Below are 17937 nucleotides of genomic sequence, written 5' to 3'. Positions count from 1 at the left end.
TCACAGTGGTATTGTATAAGTCATCATTTTGTAGATATTTATAAATTTTATAACCAACCTGATTTGTCTTCATTGATGACAGTGGAGTACCACTGAGAGAGAATAAACAGATAGTTTGGCAAAGGTGATACTGCTTGTGTTTTTCACATAGCTTTCAGGTACCAGCAGGACTGGTATGAGTAAAATGAGACTAATTTTAGGTATCAGTTCAAATTTGGGCTTGGCAGTGTTGACCATGTAGTAAAAGTTCTGGCTTACTTTGCTTTTCATGTTGATGTACACTGTGTACAAATATTAGAAAATAACTTACTTTTTACCATGTTTATCAACCTGAGGTCTAAGAATATTGTGGAAAAAATTTTGTTGCCTTTTGTCCAAACCTAGAAGTTGTGAGTGGAGACACTGCGGTTGTCACTGTATTGGGCTTTAAAAGTTCTTAGTCAAGTATGTAGCTGGAAAGGCGGTGTTACTCATCAGAACTATACCTGGATTAAGAGCTAGAAAGTCTGCTTTGCCCAAGTAAACACAGAACTCAGTGATTTGGGGAAAAATTAGTTTATCTCAGTTGCAGGCTCTCAGATTCCTCAGCTCTCTTTAGTTGTCACATTGTGTGATCCCATTATCTTGACTAATGGGAAGTGTCTGAAAAGCTTTACCAAGTCAGGAAGGAAAAAGTTTGAAAAAGGAGCCCCTGCTAAACCATTTAAGAAATAGTTATACAAGCTGAATGGCCTATCAGGAATATTTATCATGTATTTTTCTTTCATAGGTGGTGATATTCGTGAAGAGTCTTCATACAAAGTAATCGTCATGCCAACTACCAAAGAAAAATGCCCTCGCTGTTGGAAATATACAGCTGAGTCTTCAGACACACTCTGTCCTCGATGTGCGGAAGTTATTAGTGGCAAGTAGTACTCTGGCGTGAATATCTCTCTGAGCAAGAACCCTCCCGACAGTCCTGGCTGGAAGTTTAGGTGGATTATTTACTGTATTAGAAAGAAATTCAAGATTTAGGTAATGAGTGGAACAGTAACTGGTGGAGGATGAGGGCCTAAGTCAGAATTATAAAAGAAATATTTCCTGTACCTAGAGAAATAATTATGTATTTATACATGCAGAAACATACATATATATGTGATATATCCATAATGGACTTACTCACAATGTAGACACATTTAGCTTTCCTTCAACTGTGACTGAGCAAAAAATGTTTTATATTTTATAAATCTTTTTGACTCAGTATTTAAGTTCTGTGATGTCTGAAAATAAAGGCATTCTGGAAAACTATCGACTGATGTTAGTGCAGAAGTTGTGAATATCGAGTGAAAAAGTGGTTCTGCAGGGAACAGCAGAGGAGCGTTACCCTTACGAGGTTTCATTTCATTCTTCCCACAGGTGAACATCGCCTTTTCAGAATAGCTAGTTTTGGGGGGCTGGATTAGAACAAAAAGTACCACCAAATTTGTTATTCAAGAGGGGAAGAAATCTCTTAATACTTACATTAATGAATGTTTAGGAAACAACATGAAAGCTGAAAATTTATTTCACTAATATACATAAGTTCACAACAATGGACAGAAAATAGCAGTATGTACAGAATTTCACTACTTACAATACATTACAATAGATAAATGATAGAGCATTTTATAAACAATTCAGTATTGGATTAAAATCTTTTAAGGATGGCTAATTCTATTCAGCAGAAATCTAACTTCTAAAAGCCCAGCAAACCCATTCTTGTCAGGGTGAGAGGGCTTTCCCCGTTGCTATAGTGTACTGTAAAAATATTTGTCTCTTTTATAAATGAAATGGATCACAGCAACTTCTAAGTGAACATTATATTCAATTTGGAGCTAGTGATAGTAAGTCTCAGTTTTCTGATTGTAGACTGCAATTGATTGTGTTTCTAAAAAGCAACTTAAATATAAGTATTTCTTTGACCACAGATGATTTTTTTTATAACAAAGGTGAAACTTCTTTTTTTTCTTTTTGCAAAAACATGAAGCATTTAGAAACTTGCGGCTGTATCCCTCTTTATCTAGATATACCCTGGCCCCTCTAGTTCTATATCTAAACACAACTCGTAATGTAGAAGTTGTATTTGAAAACTTGTTTTCCTTCAGCATTATGCAATAAAATTAATATGAAAAAAGTAGATACTTAACATTAATGAAGAAGTGTAAAGGTGGGCATATATCCAGGAAAACACTACTGGCTATTGGCTTCCCATCAATAACTACAAGAAGTGTCACATACCTTTGTTTCAGAAACCACCCATTTACTTAAAATCTAATTCCTTTATTTGTGGCTCTTTGTTGTTATAGAATACATACATACACAGGTATTTGTCTTCCTCACAGATTTTAAAAGCCTTTGATGAAATAGTAAAATAAAATACTTAACTGCTTTTCTTAACCATGCAACTCAATTCGATTTGAAAATTCTATGACTGTTAAATTTTAGGATAACAACTCTAACTAAAAACTCAGTGGTCTGTGTTATGGTTCTGTAAGCCATATTTCAGGTTTCATTTTTCTTCTCTGTAATCCTCAGATTTGATTATGTATCCTACCGGAATACATTTAACCAGTTTTATTATCCAAAATGCTTAGTAAGTAGCCCCCATAAGCGATCATAGAATTGAGGATTTAGTCTTTAAAAATGTCTATAATTCCAAGTTTCTTTTACCAGCTTTATTAGCTTCATACTAGTTTTAGAGTATTTAGAAAAGTCACAGGAAGAACTATTCTCTTAAAACACATATAACAAGTAGATATTAATATAAAGCTAGATAATGTTTACAAGAATTCTAGCATATGTGTGGCTGGGGCAGCAGAGATCTAGGCAGGGGCTGGGAGGTTGGACTAGCTGAAGGCCCTTTCCAGTGTTGCTATTCTACAAATGTGTGCCTCAATCAGGCTCACAGGCCCCCGCCCCAAATACTCAAGATATCTGAAACATTTTAAAATGTGATAGTTATTTAAAAAGTAATTTCTAAGTTTTAGCCAGTTAAATTCTTATTTGGTTGTGATCTTTTAGCTCAAACATCAAAAAAAAATTTTTTTAATATCCCTGAAGGACGTACTCTCAACTTTGTGCACCTGCTAGACTTGGCTTCTTACAAGGAAGTGAAAAAACAAGCTTCTGTATCACAATGAGTTACTATGAATAACAATCACGACCCATGACAGGTATCAGTAATTATACAGTATGGCTACATTCTAAAGATATACCATAATAAATACTTGGTATTTGTAGAACTCAGAGCACTTTTATCTTTAAAAATAGTTTTGGTTTGTTTTTAATTTTAAGAGATGAGGTCTTGCTATGTTGCCCAGACTAGCCTCAAATTCCTGGGCTCAAACAATCCTCCTGCCTCAGCCTCCCGAGTAGCTATAGTTCAGTTTTAATCAAGAAATATTTATTTAGCACTTGGACTGCTCTAGGCACTATAGGGTACAAAATTAGTTGTATTTTATCCTCTTAACCCAGCTATGAGGTAGGTTTGCTAGAGCTGTAATATCACTAAGCATTTTTTCTGTACTGTTCCTAAGGAACATTACCATATCCCAGAAGCAGACATTTCTAAACACTTGTAGGAAAAATAAAGTTGAACTTAAAATTTTTAGTATCTTTGTTTTTTTTTTTTTTTACATAGATTTTACAAGATAATACATTTTTACAGTTACCCGATGTGGATACAACTTTGCAACTTGGCAAAAAAAGCAAATCTTAACTTACGTTATAATTAATTTTGCTGCACTGTTTGCATCTCAGATTCTCAATTTTGGCAAGTACAACAGGTTAAGAGTTCTATTTAGTGTCTCCTTCTGATGAATATGATGATCTTGAACCTATTCTGCCTCCTCAGGCAAGTTGTCCTTGATGGCAACAGCAGAACCTCTAGGAAAGGAACCTTTCAGCATCCAGAACTCCCAGGTGGCAGCCCAGTGTGGGATTTTAGGCATGATAAGAAAGGCATTTTCTCAACATTTATTAAAGGAGAGTGGGCTGTTTACCTCTACTGATGGGGGCTGTACATGAACACATTTAGATTTAATTACAACAATAACATTCAAGATATGAAATATAGAATCTTATAATAACATAATCTGTAAATTATAACCAATTTTAAACAGCAAGTTTAACAATAAAGCTACTTGTATTTGAATTAGAAATAAAAAGTAAAACATCTGTATTAATAATAGTATAATTGATATTTGTTTATATTTTATCTTCAGTATTAACCAAAGAGTGAAATTTAGCCAGAATGGTACTTTTTAAAATTATTTATGTATTTATTTTACAAAAGAAAAAAAGACATACTCTTTCCATAAAATTCCAGATCTTAATATGTAAAATAACCATGCACTAATTCGTGTTATAATCACACAGTTTTAGACTATTTCAGTAGACAAGTGTCATACAGAAGGAAGAGATATGGCTTCCACAGCTTCAATGAGGTGTAAGGCTAGACTATACTGCCCATGTTTTTCTGGTAAAAGCTCAATTACTTTATTTACTAGTTTAGCTGTAGTTGCAATTGGCACTTCAGTGTTTTGAAGATCCTGGGGTTCCTGCAAGCAAATGGAACAAAGAAATAACCTACTGTAATTGCTACTGACTCAAGAGTTGTCACAATAGATATCGCCCAATAAAAATGCTTTTCTTTGGAACTAGAAAAAACTAGAATGAAACTTGTCATTTAACTTTTCTTCATAACTGCTATTAAATAAGCATTTAGGAAAACATCCACTGGCCTTCTGCCGGACCTCATTCTGTTGTACTTACCATTGCCTTCAGCCAGGTGCAGAGTGTGGGTGGAAGTCTGGCAAGCACCTCCATTCCTTCTTTTGTCTGGGTGTGGAGGAGCGCATGAGCCAGCCTTTGTCCGGTCAACACCAGCAGCTGAGAGGCAAGGACCTCTTTGTCATAAACCTGTAAAATGGCCTGAGGACAGGAACATGGAGGAATAATACAGTCAGAGCTAAGAGATTTACTTAATCTGTAGGAATGGGATTGCCAGTGAAGAGATTCTAGGTTTTTGAGCTGTGGCCATGTATGCAACCAAAGGCAAATCCAAATCAAATGGAGCATTTACATCTGGATTTCTGCTCCTGAGAAATCACCTAATTTTTCAGTTCACTATGACTATACAATGTGTTGTTTTCAAGCTTTTGGCAAATAAAGGGAATTATATTGGATCATGTCATGACTACTAAAAATCCTCCGATGGCTTCTGAATGCACTTAGAATAACCATGGGCTCTGGGTGCCATGATTTGGCCCCTGACAGTCTCCCACCTCATCTCACTTCTTCACTCCTTGCTTACTCTTGTCAGTCATACTGGCTTTTCTGGTCCTGGACCTAGCAGTGCTAGTCCCCACCTCAGCATCTTTGTACTTCTTGTTATTTGTGTCGTGAGCACTGTTTTCCCAGTTTTCTAAGTGACTGACTGGTGCTTATCTTTGAGGGCTTGGTTCAAATGTCATCTTCTCTGCCTACCCTATTGTAGTAGCTTCTATTTATTCATATGATTCTGTTAATTTTCTTCATAACACTTGCCACCCAACACAAAATTTAACATGTTTTTCTGTTCCTACCAGTAGACTCTCATTCTATGAGGAAGGAACCTTATCTGTCGTTTACTGCTATACCCCTGCAGGAATACTGCAAGAATTTATTTGATTATGGTTTTATATTTTAATATTCCTTTATTCTATTTTTGTGCCTAGAAATTCTAACAAAAGGAATAAATAAAAGCTTTTTTGAAGCTTATTGATTAGTCCAGCTATTGACTTTATAACTTGAGCCCAGTAACATTCATAGGGTCATGATTACCTCTTCTCCTAAGTGGTCAACTCCATAGTTGTAGAGTTCCCCCACATAATGCCTTCTGATAACATCTTCACTAACTTGAAGGTGATGGGCTAAGTCCACAGCTAGAGCTGGCCAGTCTTGGTCTTTCCCAAAAGAAGTGGTCACTGCCTCTTCTGAGGGTTCTTTGTCCTTTGAGACTGAATGTTGGGCTTGGACAGCTGCACTTACAACTTTCAATAAGAACTTGAAAATGGAGAAAGAGATACAGCAATGACTTGTTAGTATGCTTCAGTAAAAAATATCAAAGTAATTATTTTTCTGTTACTCATAGTGGCTTTTTCTATGAAAACTATCAAACAAACATGTAATTTAAAGAGAAATGAGCTCTCAATACCTTGAAAGTGGTCATTCTTTTGAAAAATTTATAGATTTTTGCTTTTTTTTCTAAGAAACAAAAATGAAATCCAATAGCTCTAATTTACCTGTTGTCGTACAGAAATAAAATTTGGATCCATTTCCCCACTAGGTAATAACTGAATTGAAGTCAGATCTTTGAAAAATGCATTTTTCCCCTAAAGAGAAAGAGATCAAGAAAACTGATGAGTTTGGACTGTTAAGGGTGAAAAAGGGAAAGATTTTTAAAAACTTAAGTCATTTAATCAGGTATAACTCATGGTTTATTTTTATTTTCTTCCTGAACAATAAGATTTTAGAATTTTAGAATATGTATAACAATTTTCTAGTATGCAGTAGACAGCCTTTAGGATGGTCCCCTGTGATTCCTCCTCCTGGTTTTCATGCCTTCTATGGTCTTCTTCCCTAACATATGGGCTGTTGACTCGCTGCTAGACAACAGAATTATGTAGAGGTGACACTTCCAAGATTAGGTTCCAAAAGGAATGCTTCTGTCTTGAGTGTTCACATTCACTCCCACTCACTCTGAGGGAAGCCAGCTGCCATATTGTGAGCTGCCATATGGAGTGGCACGTATGGCAAAGAACTGAATCTTACCAACAATCAAGCTTGGAAGTGAATTACCCTATCTTCACTCCAGTTGAGCCTTCAGATGAGACCACAGCCTGGGCTAGCAACCTAACTACAGCCTCAGAAGAGACTAAGCCAGAGGAACCTGGATAAGAGGAACACTGATTCCCGACCTGTAAAAACTATCATTTTCAGCCACTACATTCTGAGATAATTTGCTTTGCAGTAATTGATCACTGATACATAGTGTGTACTATGAATCTTTTTTAAAACACTTGTTGAATTGTTTAAAAACATCTGTTTAATAGATGTGTGTATGAGGAGTCAAGACAGCATATCAGAAAAAAAGGTTTCAGAAGCTCCTTGGAAGTAAATGTAAACAGAACAGAAAGCATCGGCCTTTAAGCTGGAAGACTCAGGCTCTAGTCCCAGGCTCACCACTTCCAACCAGGTAGACCACCATATTGGGTTACTGTTTCCTCTTTTGCAAACAAGTCATCTCAGGTCTCTTCTCTACCTAGCTGTCTAGGTCATCTAGTGTGATTGCCAAGTAGATTAAAGCTACTTATCCTTCAGTAATGAGAAACACCAGACTTCCCAGGGCAATCCATTATATTTTAGACATTGCTGTTTGAAATATTTAGGATACACTTGTCCACAATTTCTATAGTTCCCACCTGCTGGTCTTAAATATAAGGGTCTATAATAATAGTACCATTTATTATTTACTATGTTTCAGACACTACTAAGTATTTCATGTTGAATATATCAATTAACCCTCACAACAACTATGTGGCAGGCACTAGAATCATCCCCACTTTATGAATGAGAAAACTGAGGCTAAGAAAAACTTTGTAATTCTAGTTAGTAAACGACAGACTGGAATTGTTTCACTCACCACCCTGCCTTTTTATTTGTAGATGAGAGTCTGCATACAGCTGTATCAGGTCATCTCAGCATGATATATGGATTGGTGATAACATCATTGTGCTTGTCCAATTCTAGATGTGTTCTGGTTTCACAAAGTCCCTTTGTGAAGGGAGTATGAAGCTGGGCACTTTATTTTGGTATTTCTTCCTTGCTTTCCTTCTTTTTTTTAAGAGATGGTCTCGCTCTGTCACCCAGTCTGGAGTGCAGTGGTGCTATCATAGCTCACTGCAGCCTTGACCTTCTGCGCTCAAGGAATTCTCCCACCTCAGCCTCCCATGTAGCTGGGACTACAAACTCATGCTACCACACCTGGCTAATTTTTTAATTTTCTATAGAGATAGGGTCTTGCAAGTTGCCCAGACTGGTCTTGAGCTCCTGGCTTTCAGTGATCCTCCCACCTTGGCCTATTTTGGCATTTATTTCTCTTCTTATTTTTAAACTTTTAAAGCTCAAATGAAAGTTATACTAACTCATTCAAATCTGTATCTACAATATAAGTAATATATTATTTCATTTGGAAGATTAAAATTTGCCATTAGACTTCTAGTCTATCTTTCAAAAGTATATTTTGGGGATCTAAATGTTAAATCTTGCTGATTAAAAATAAATTTCTCAAAACGTATATTATTTTTGTTCATATAAACCTTCAAACACAACATGTCCGTAAATCATAAATGGGCTTCTTTGTAAATAGCATGCCCAGTCTCCCGAGCTTGAAATTATATCTAATTATAACCCTTTCCATTTCCTATAGCATATACCCAGCCTGTCATTAGGTTACTGACTCCTCCAGATCCCTTCATGATTTTTATTATCTCCCCTCTAGTCAACGTCCTCATCAACTCCTGACTTCCAAGGGTTTCTCACACTCCACTACGTCCTTAGTCTCTTTTGCATACTGTTACCAAGTAACTTCTTTAACAGCTCCTAAATTATAAATGCATTAAACGTGTAATGAGTTCCTATTATGTACCTGGTTGATAAAACAGGAAAGGCAAGTCATGGCTGTGGGAAGCCTCCTTCCCCTGGCTCCATGTTTCCATGTGGACTGGTGAATGTAGGGGGAGGAACTGAACATTCTCAAAAGTCCCTTGCTTTCCCACTTTGGGGAGGCAGTCTTCCCACAGGGAGAAAACATTCTCTGCTCCCACAGAGCCAGGTACTTGAGAAGCCTGCAGGGACCCAGCTGTGCCTGTCCTTTAGGATGCAAGTCTCTCATGTACAAGAGAAATAATAAAACCCGCTTTCCCACAAGCCTAAGCTCTCCAACCTAGTTTCTATCAGTAAAAAGCTAAGTAACAAAGATAACAATTTTATCTCCACTAGTCTGAATCCTATGTCTGTCTCTCATTTGATACTTGCATGAAGAAGAAAAGGGCTTTACTATTCACAGCAGCCAAGTTGAGAAGATCTTTTACATGTTCTACTAACAAGTTTGGACTTGATCCTGCAGGGGAACCAAAAAGTTCTAGGTGTGGAAGTCATATGATTAGACCTGTCTTGGAAAGACAGCTACTGCCGCATGGGATTGGAGAGAAACTGGAGGCAGGGTGATGAGGAAGGGGTTGTTGTAATAGTCAATGGAAAGACGAGGCCTGAACTAGGGGAATAGCGATGGAGAGGAATGGACAGATACGATCTAAGGAAGAATTAACAAGAATGAATTTATAATGTCGTAAACTGGCTTGAAGTAAGTAATTCAGCCAGATAACTTCAAAGGTTCTAATTTTTCCAGTGCACAAATGATGCTATCAATTAAATATCCAAGACAGGATTCAGAAGGAACAGCAAATTTAGGTCAGGGGCATGCTGGGGGTGGGAGTTTGGAGATATATTTTAGAATGAGATATTTGAAGTCCCATAGGACATTCAAAGAGAGACGTTCAATAGAAAGAAAAGCCTCAAACTCTGGGGATAGGTCAGGCCTAGTCCATCCAGGAAGAATATGGAGAATGAGAAGGGCAGACATCTGAGGGGGTGAAACAAAAGGGACACCGATATGTAAAGCCAATCAGAAGAATGAAAGTAGGCAGGGAATAAGGCAGTTGAAGCCTCACAATGAATGATTCTACACAAAAATACTGGACCGTTTCTATTAGACAAGAAAATTCATGTGTCCACTAAATCTGCAAGTCCAAAATAGCTCTGAAATCCTCTGAGATACTTACCTTACTGTCAAATAGTGAAAGTGGCTTCATGCTCTTCAGAGAAAACCTCATGACTGCGTACAAGATGGAGCACAGGATAGAATGGTGTTCCACCAGCGGGTAGTGGATGTGTTTCTGCTCAAGGGCAAGTTCCACTATTGAGATCGGCCCTTCCACAGAGAGCCAAGCATCCTCAGTATCCAGGACTGGCACTTGCATTTCATCCCTGCTAACATCTGCCTGAGGGTTTTGAAAATGGAGAACTGTTTTCAGAATTGGAGAAATGATATCTCACAAATATCCTAATGAACTTACTAGCAGCAAAGTGCAAACTTACACTCCACACCCCCCAAATCGTAATAAAAAGTCAAAAAATCTAATTCTAATAAGAATTTAATAAGAAAACCACTACTTAGGCTTAAGTCAAAGTTTAGAAGTGAATAGATGAAAAACTGTCATTAAAATATGCCTTCATTAAGTGCAATGATTTTCAGAATATTTAATATCTTAGAAGCAGTTCAGAATGAAAATACACCTCCTACCTCCATTAAAGTCTGAAGAAGATCCAAGCAGGAGCCAAGGAAAGCGGTCATTGCTGTGTCGCTCATTCCCACATCCTGTTTTTAAAAAAGAACCTAATTAGGCCCTGCAGCAAAACAGCTATAGTTACTATCAGAAAGAATAAAAGAATACAATACACCTCTGTTCAACACACTTTCCATACTAAATAGACAGGTAAGAATTTGAAAGTCGAGGCATTAGCACATGTAAGTTCCTTTCTGTAGATGCTTTAGAATCAGTCAATTTTAAAGCCAGGCTTTAAAAAAGCAGTATTACTATCAACTTTTAAAAATTAGTGTTCTTTGTGTATCATAAAGATACTTTCTCATCAGGTACTACATATGGCGGCACTCCTGGGCTCATAGTTTAGCTTGCTGCATTAGATAGCCAAATAATCATGGCACCTGGAAGATAAACACATGAGACTCCAAACTGAAAAGCTCTAAGAAAACAGCCTGGTGGTCTCAAAGCATCTTTTCGGGACTCAACTGGACCCTCTGAGCAAAATTAGAATCCCCAGGCTTGAGAACTAAATATCATATTCATGCTGTGGGCAACACATGACTCCCTTAAAGGGCCTGTCCAAGGGACAACTGCATTTAAGTCTAATCTTTTTTAAACCTACAACCAATAAATAAATTTGAGGACATTCTCCCCAAATAATTCAATGTGTGTGTGTATGCGCATATGTGCATGCACAAACACATATAACTCTAGTCATACAACCACTCTCAAAAACACACTAGACACATTCTTCAACAATAAACTTTTTGGGGGACTGAGTACCTATAATAGTTGGATTCATGTGTGGTTACATTTCCTAAGATATTTGTAATAAGAACATTTCAAAGTTCTGAACAAAAGCTAGCACTATTAATCACTGGCCTCAATGATAAGCCCAGTATCTGTGGATGAGAATATTAAACGTGTGGCAATGACAGCATGTTATCCTCCAGTACACAGTCCAAAGTTGAATATATCTTATGAAAACTTAATTTACACATGCTATCTGACAATCTGGAAAGGTAAATTAAAATGGGTCACAGTTCACGACCAGTTTCCTTAGTATAGTGTTCTCTTTTCACTTTTCTTATCTACTGATATGTCATCAAGATGATAAAAGGCAAAGTTCACTCCTACAGTTAATAAGATACGATATAAGGTGTGGGATTCACTACAACTATAATTCTGGTTATAGGACATCACTTACCCTTCGGCATAACCTATCCTTTGGTGATTTTCCAACCTAAGACAAAAAGACACAAAGTAATGTAATACTTAATAATTAAAGTAAAAAGGCATTACTACAGTATAGAAAATAAAAAGTAATCAAATTTTAAAACTATATACGCAGCTAAAAATAAATGTGGCACCCTTTCATTGACTATTGGTTTTTGCCAGTAGTAGATGTAATTTTGTGGTGAAACTTAAAAATATCATACTTACAATCCTTTTCATAGATAAATTATATATATTTTAACTGTTAAGTAAGCAAAAACTCTCTAAAAATCTGGCTCTCACTTTTAGTCAAATAACTGTGTTGCCTAAAAGCCCATAGGCAAACTTAAGGCTACTAATAAAGAACACCTAAGAACTTTGCTTGTTAGTAAAGACACACGATAGTTTGAAATAGAAATAAAGAAAAACACAGGAGTTACAATCCTAGCTCAGAAAGGTTTCCTTGATTTCAGTAAGTACTTATTAGGATTCTACTGTATATGTCTACAGGGTAATAAGCAAGATTTAAAACACTTCACTACCTCTGAGACTCCAGTATAAAACACCTCACTACTTCTGTTGCTGAGATTACTGCAACAGCCTTTGAACAAACAAGCTCAGCCCACCCCAACTCGAAGATATTTTATCCATTGTTCTGCTTAAAACTGCCCCAAGGTTCAATATAAAATAATAGCTACCACTCACTGAGCCCTTACCACATGTGCCAGACCCTATCTACACGTTTATACCTACTATTAGAAAATCCCAAATCCAAGCCTGCACAGAAAATTATTCATCTCAGCTTCTATTTTCTTCCAGTACAGCCTATGTTCTACCCATACTAAGCTACTTTTACTTCTTTAAATGTAACAAGCTGCCTCGTACTTTGCTGAAATGTTTTTTTCTCACCCACTTTTCACTGTTATCAGTGTACTCATCTACCAGAATTCAAGTCAGACGACTTCTTTCTCCTTGTCTTGTCATTTACTTTCTCTTATGAGCTCCAGAAACTCCCTATTGTATATTTACCTGTCTTTTAGACTAGTTTTTTGAGGGCCAGGACTGTGACTTTCTTCTGTTCAACCACAGAACCTAGTGCAGTCCTTGGCACATGAGAGATTAATGCATTATAATAATTATTGAATTAATAACCACAAATCTCCTGCTTCGTAGCTCAGGACTATTTTCACACTAATCAAAATTGTAAGGATTAAATGTGACAGTGGATATGAGAATGCCATGAAACCGTAAACAGTAACACACACATAAATTACTTTTTGTTACTATTCTCTCAAAAGAATAGGAAAACATAAGACCAAAAGAAGCAGGTTTCAAGAAAGAAACAGTTAAGCAGGCAAGAAAGATGAGCATAGAGAAAGAATAGCTTAGACTTAACTAGAAAAATGTCAATAACATCAAAGAAAGCATTTTAAAAGGAAACAGTGACCTCAAGTGGGCTGAGTTGTAGTACTATTCTTGGTGCAGAAATGGCTGTCTTTGTACATTTAAAAGAATATGTTGTTGTTACAGTGCTAATTCTCTTGATATCCACTTAAATGATGCCAGGTTAACCTACATTCTTGACTGGCTTATAAATCATACTAACTAGTGCCCCCCGACCACACTGCTTGAGGCTAGGTAGCTACTCGCTAGTATGCTGGCAGTTTTTGCTCACACCAGTTGAGTTTGATGTATGCATGTTATATTTATTCCCAAAGCTACTCATGCTGGTTATACATATTATTGTAATTATGTAATTTAATTAAATAACTTATGATATATGAATGAGAACAAAGCAGAGTTGTTTATAGAAATGCTATGCCTTACAAGAATTTATGAAGGAGACTAACCCCTAGGTCTTTTGCATTAGATGTAGAATAAACAACTGCAAAGATTAGGGGACAAATTACAAAAATCTAAAGATTTTGTTTACATCACAGCTTAAAAAAATAGGATCAAGACATGATAGGCAATGTATCAAGGGTATAGTTTATGCAAAGAAACCGAAGTAGAACTGCAATCAACCCCATTCAAAGAAAATACCTTGACCCTACATCCAAAGTTTGATAAGTGTACATCTGTACATTTTAATTTAAAATAAAATGAATCAACCACCAATCCTAATCTCTGGTTAAGAGGCCTTTACAGTACATTGCTCTCCTTCTGAGGATTTAGAACTCCTCTTCATGTCATTAAAATGCCAGTACTGAGAATTACATTTAACTGAGCATGAGCAAGATCTAGTTATCAAATAAAAAAGTCTAACAAAGCTTAAATGAACAATCTTCCTAATATCAATTAATTAAGAGAACCAAATAAATAAGAAGTCAGTACAAGAAAATGACCTCACCTTATCCATTAAGTATGTAGCAGCAGAAAACCTTTTAACTAAGAATGTATTCCACATCATCAGAGCAATGCCTAGATAGCAAGTAGAAGTAAAGTAGTAAATAAAATGCATACACAGACTCATTTTCAACATACATAACAAAATTACTGTCTTCCTTAAGCTTTCTAACCTGTATGGGCTATTTATTTAGATATCATTTCTTATATAGTATTTATAGAGTTAATGAAATTTTTATCTTTAATAGAAGTCAGAACTGGACTGCACAGGAGTATATCCAAATGACTAATATACAAAAGAAAAGATTCATAACATTAGTTAATAGAGAAAGAGAAAATCATAGTAAGATAGCATCACACAACCAAGAGAAAGGCCAAACACATTTTTAAAATGATAATACCAAGTGTTGATGAGAATGTGGAACAAATGAAACACTCATTATGTTGCTGGTGGAATACGTTGGTAAAGCCACTTGGGAACCTGTTGGGCAGTGTGTACTAAAACTAAATCTGTGTCTACTCCATTACCCAGAAATTCTACTGCTGGGGACACTCAAGAGAAAATGAATACAAAAGATATGTACAAGATTGTTGAGAACAGTTTTATTCTTAATAGCCAAACACTAGGTTGGAATCGATGAACTTGTCCATCAATTCATTTTTTCATATGTAACCATCAGTTAAAATAATGTATTTAAAAGTATTAAAAACAAAACAAAATATTAAAAATATATTTTAAAACAGCCAGACCAAAAATCGGGGCTTTATAATCCCATATTTACTAAGCCATGGCATGAAAATTAAATTTCCTAAAGTAAGTGTAAACATGACATTTCACATTCTGTTAATACTACTCATGAAGGCAAGTCTGTATCCAGGAGTGAGGTCCCTGATAGACTGTGAAGAAGACAGGAAGTTCACTTGATGTGTAAAGGTAAAAATGATATAGGCCTAACTTGAAGAAATACTAGCCTGCAGTCAGTAAACAACTTAATTTTATTCAATGAGGATAGAATAATCTAGAGATCATATTTTCCAAAAGATTCACAGTAAATCTTTTTTTCTTCAATGAAGGTTACGATCTAAGCGAAGAATAAATAATTTTCAAGCTCTCTTCACGTAAAATGGGATGTTTTATAATTTCTGCAATTTGATTTCATACCACCTGTAAGCAGATGATACAGGTGAAGAAGCAATAAGTAGCTTCTCTATTAATAGAATTTATCATATAAGGTGCTATCTTCTCTCACTCGGCCCCACACCTAGTCTCACCACTTACTAAGGTTGCTAACTAGCTTTATGCTGATCTCCTCAGGTAATTCTTATAATGAAATCCATCTATCTATTAAATGGAATCTGTTTACATGTTTTCTAAAATAATTTGTAGTATTTTTTTCAAAGAGACATCAGCAGTCCCCAAGGTCTGGCAGCCAATGGAGAATATTCACATCCATTAAAAGAAGCACAAGACAATTTCTACAGTCTAGTCTTATTAGGCTTTTGGCTATCAAAATTTTTCATCAAGAATTACAGTCCTGAGAAGTACATCCCTCTTTCCTTCTCTACATGTGAACTAAAGAGGGAATCAAGGATTCATGCATGACAGCTCCCTTAAATATGCCAAGGAATAGTAGTCAGCTTAGGGGAGAAAAGGGGAAATTACTACCAACACCTTTGCCACTTTCTATACAGCATTTTTCTAAGTACTTTATATATTAAAAAATATAAAATATTATACTTTATGTAGCAGTACACAATAACATGTTAGGTTGTAGAATGGTTAAATAAAAATTTAATAGGATGTGAATCTTTAAATTCACATACTACTAAATCAGGAAGCCTCTTTTAAATGAATGATGTTTTTAACATCTGTTTACTTACCATTCTGAACATGTGCATTAAGAATGTGCTTCAAGTGTTCTATTGACCTAACAAAAAAATGTGCTTCCTGACATAAAGGGAGAAAAAAGAAATATCATTGAATAAGTATCTCCAATACTGATAGAGACTTCTCTCTTAAGTTTCTGCATAAAGCTACCTACAAATATTGCAATAAGAACATGGAATTATTAGCTAAGAAGTAACTTTTGATAACTTCAATTGTCCTTAAATTCACATTACTTATATAGTGATTAATTTCTAGACATTTCCATGTCTCATAGGCTAGCATCTGGATTCAAATTTGCTGTGGTTTGTACATCATAGCGATATTCTCTCCAATAAATATCTGAATTTCATACAGATGTGAAAGCAATGAGTTTACTACAAATGCAATTCATTCATTCATCAATCAACCAATATACTGAACACCTATTATATACCAAGCCCTGTTTGAGGCACCTGGGACACCATAATGAACAAAACAGAGCCAAAGCCTTGCCTTCACTGAGCTTACATACAGGGAGAAAAAAAAGATATCATTTAATAGCTGAGGGAGCTACATAATGTGCATGATAAGTAAATGTATTATATAGTACGTAGTGGTAAGTGCCAAGGAGAAATAATTAAAGCAGGGAAGTAAATGGAAATATTAGAAGGCATGTTTGAAATTCAACTCTTTCTAATCAAAAAAATTTACACATGAAAACTCAAATATAGTATGTAATACTGATGAAATTATCCAGATCTTTGCGAACTAATTTTGAAAATTCCCCAGGGGTAATTTTAATTGTTTTGAGCCTTATAAAGTTGTGTGTGTGAAATGGTGGCACTGAGATAGTGGTTGGATGTGGCAAGATGAATATTTAACAGGAAAAACAAGCAAAACTGTGACTGATTTTAAATGTAAGCAATTCTAATGGACAGTGGTAACACTAATCAAAATGTTAGGCACTCTGCATACATTTGCATTTTCTCTATAAATGGCAATAACCTTGTAAGATGAATACTATTATAATAGTCCTTATTTTAGGAGAAAATTGACATAAACAGTTCAGAAACACTCTGAAAGGTCACACTAGCTGTGTGCTCTACTTATTGGCTGTAAAGCAGTTGCAATGGGTTGAAGTCAGCTTTGTCTTTGTCTACTATGCAAGCTGCCTTTGGTTTATAAACAAATGCATAAAGCAGTTTTCTTAAATGCCACTCTTGTACACTTGAATCTGAAGTTAATTCATTCAGATTTTGGAAATTATAATGTGTTCATTCTAGTCCTAACATTTCTTTTTTCATGAAATGGAAAAATAACCCATTTAAGTAGAGGGCCTATATGTATAATATGATCACCATGCAGGCTGCAGAAGAGTCAAGTGAAGAGGGTGATTTTAATGGTATTAAGAAGATCCCTGTCACAAAATCATTTTTTGTCAAAGTTTAATTGATAAAGATCTTTCTTTTATTTAAATCACTTATTTTTTTAAGCACCTTCCTTATGTAAGTGATCACAGTTTTTTTGGAGGAAGGAAGTGTATCATTAATTACATTAATTGACATTACTGTTAATGTATTAGCATGAATTAGTTCATCTGTAAGAGATCGCTACAAAAGTGCGGGCTCATATAAGGATGATAAAGAAATTAATTTTGATTTGAGAGGAATAATTTACCAGAGCACTGACTAGGAAGGGCTAAGTGAAGAAAAAAAAAATATCTACCATATGTTTTTCCATCTTATTTGATACTGGCACCTTTATTCAAAAAAGGAGGAGGGAGAGGATAGAAAAATAACAGGCTGGAGATTCAATGACTCGCCTGAGCCAGATACTTGCCAGCACTTCACCTGAGATCCAAATGCAGGCCTCCTGCCTCCAGGCTTGGGGCCTTCCCCTACCTGCTTCCAGACTGTGAATGCCCTAGGAGAGATGGTAGCTACCAAAAAAATGAAGCCTGAGCAGAGAGTAGAAAGGGCAACAAGGCTAAACTTGAACTACAGTCAACCTTGTACAGAATATGCCTTTTTGATTATTCTTCTGAAGCAAATATAAGAGAAATAA

The 17937-nt window shown here is 35.8% G+C and overlaps 2 protein-coding genes across 2 annotated transcripts in view; one reads left to right on the top strand and one right to left on the bottom strand.

Moving 5' to 3' along the window:
• IARS2 (isoleucyl-tRNA synthetase 2, mitochondrial) overlaps positions 1-1287 on the top strand; it is a 45487-nt gene extending 44200 nt beyond the window's left edge. The window contains exon 23 of the mRNA XM_008055304.1: positions 770-1287. Coding sequence (XP_008053495.1) covers positions 770-912 — 143 coding nt within the window. The 3' untranslated portion in view covers positions 913-1287. The remainder of the gene's footprint in view (positions 1-769) is intronic.
• Positions 1288-1525: 238 nt separating this feature from the next.
• The window catches only part of RAB3GAP2 (RAB3 GTPase activating non-catalytic protein subunit 2), a 38690-nt gene continuing 22278 nt past the window's right edge, over positions 1526-17937 (bottom strand). Inside the window, exons 14-22 of the mRNA XM_008055303.2 lie at positions 15888-15954; positions 14011-14081; positions 11653-11688; positions 10424-10498; positions 9903-10121; positions 6303-6392; positions 5842-6063; positions 4792-4950; positions 1526-4577 (exon numbers count right to left, since the gene is read on the bottom strand). Coding sequence (XP_008053494.1) covers positions 4422-4577; positions 4792-4950; positions 5842-6063; positions 6303-6392; positions 9903-10121; positions 10424-10498; positions 11653-11688; positions 14011-14081; positions 15888-15954 — 1095 coding nt within the window. The 3' untranslated portion in view covers positions 1526-4421. The remainder of the gene's footprint in view (positions 4578-4791; positions 4951-5841; positions 6064-6302; positions 6393-9902; positions 10122-10423; positions 10499-11652; positions 11689-14010; positions 14082-15887; positions 15955-17937) is intronic.

The sequence above is a fragment of the Carlito syrichta genome, unplaced genomic scaffold, assembly GCF_000164805.1.
Source record: "Carlito syrichta isolate Samal-C Ts95f unplaced genomic scaffold, Tarsius_syrichta-2.0.1 Scaffold301817, whole genome shotgun sequence".
Lineage (NCBI taxonomy): Eukaryota > Metazoa > Chordata > Mammalia > Primates > Tarsiidae > Carlito > Carlito syrichta.
Note: the sequence above shows the minus strand (reverse complement) of the source record. Positions and strands in the feature narration are given on the sequence as shown.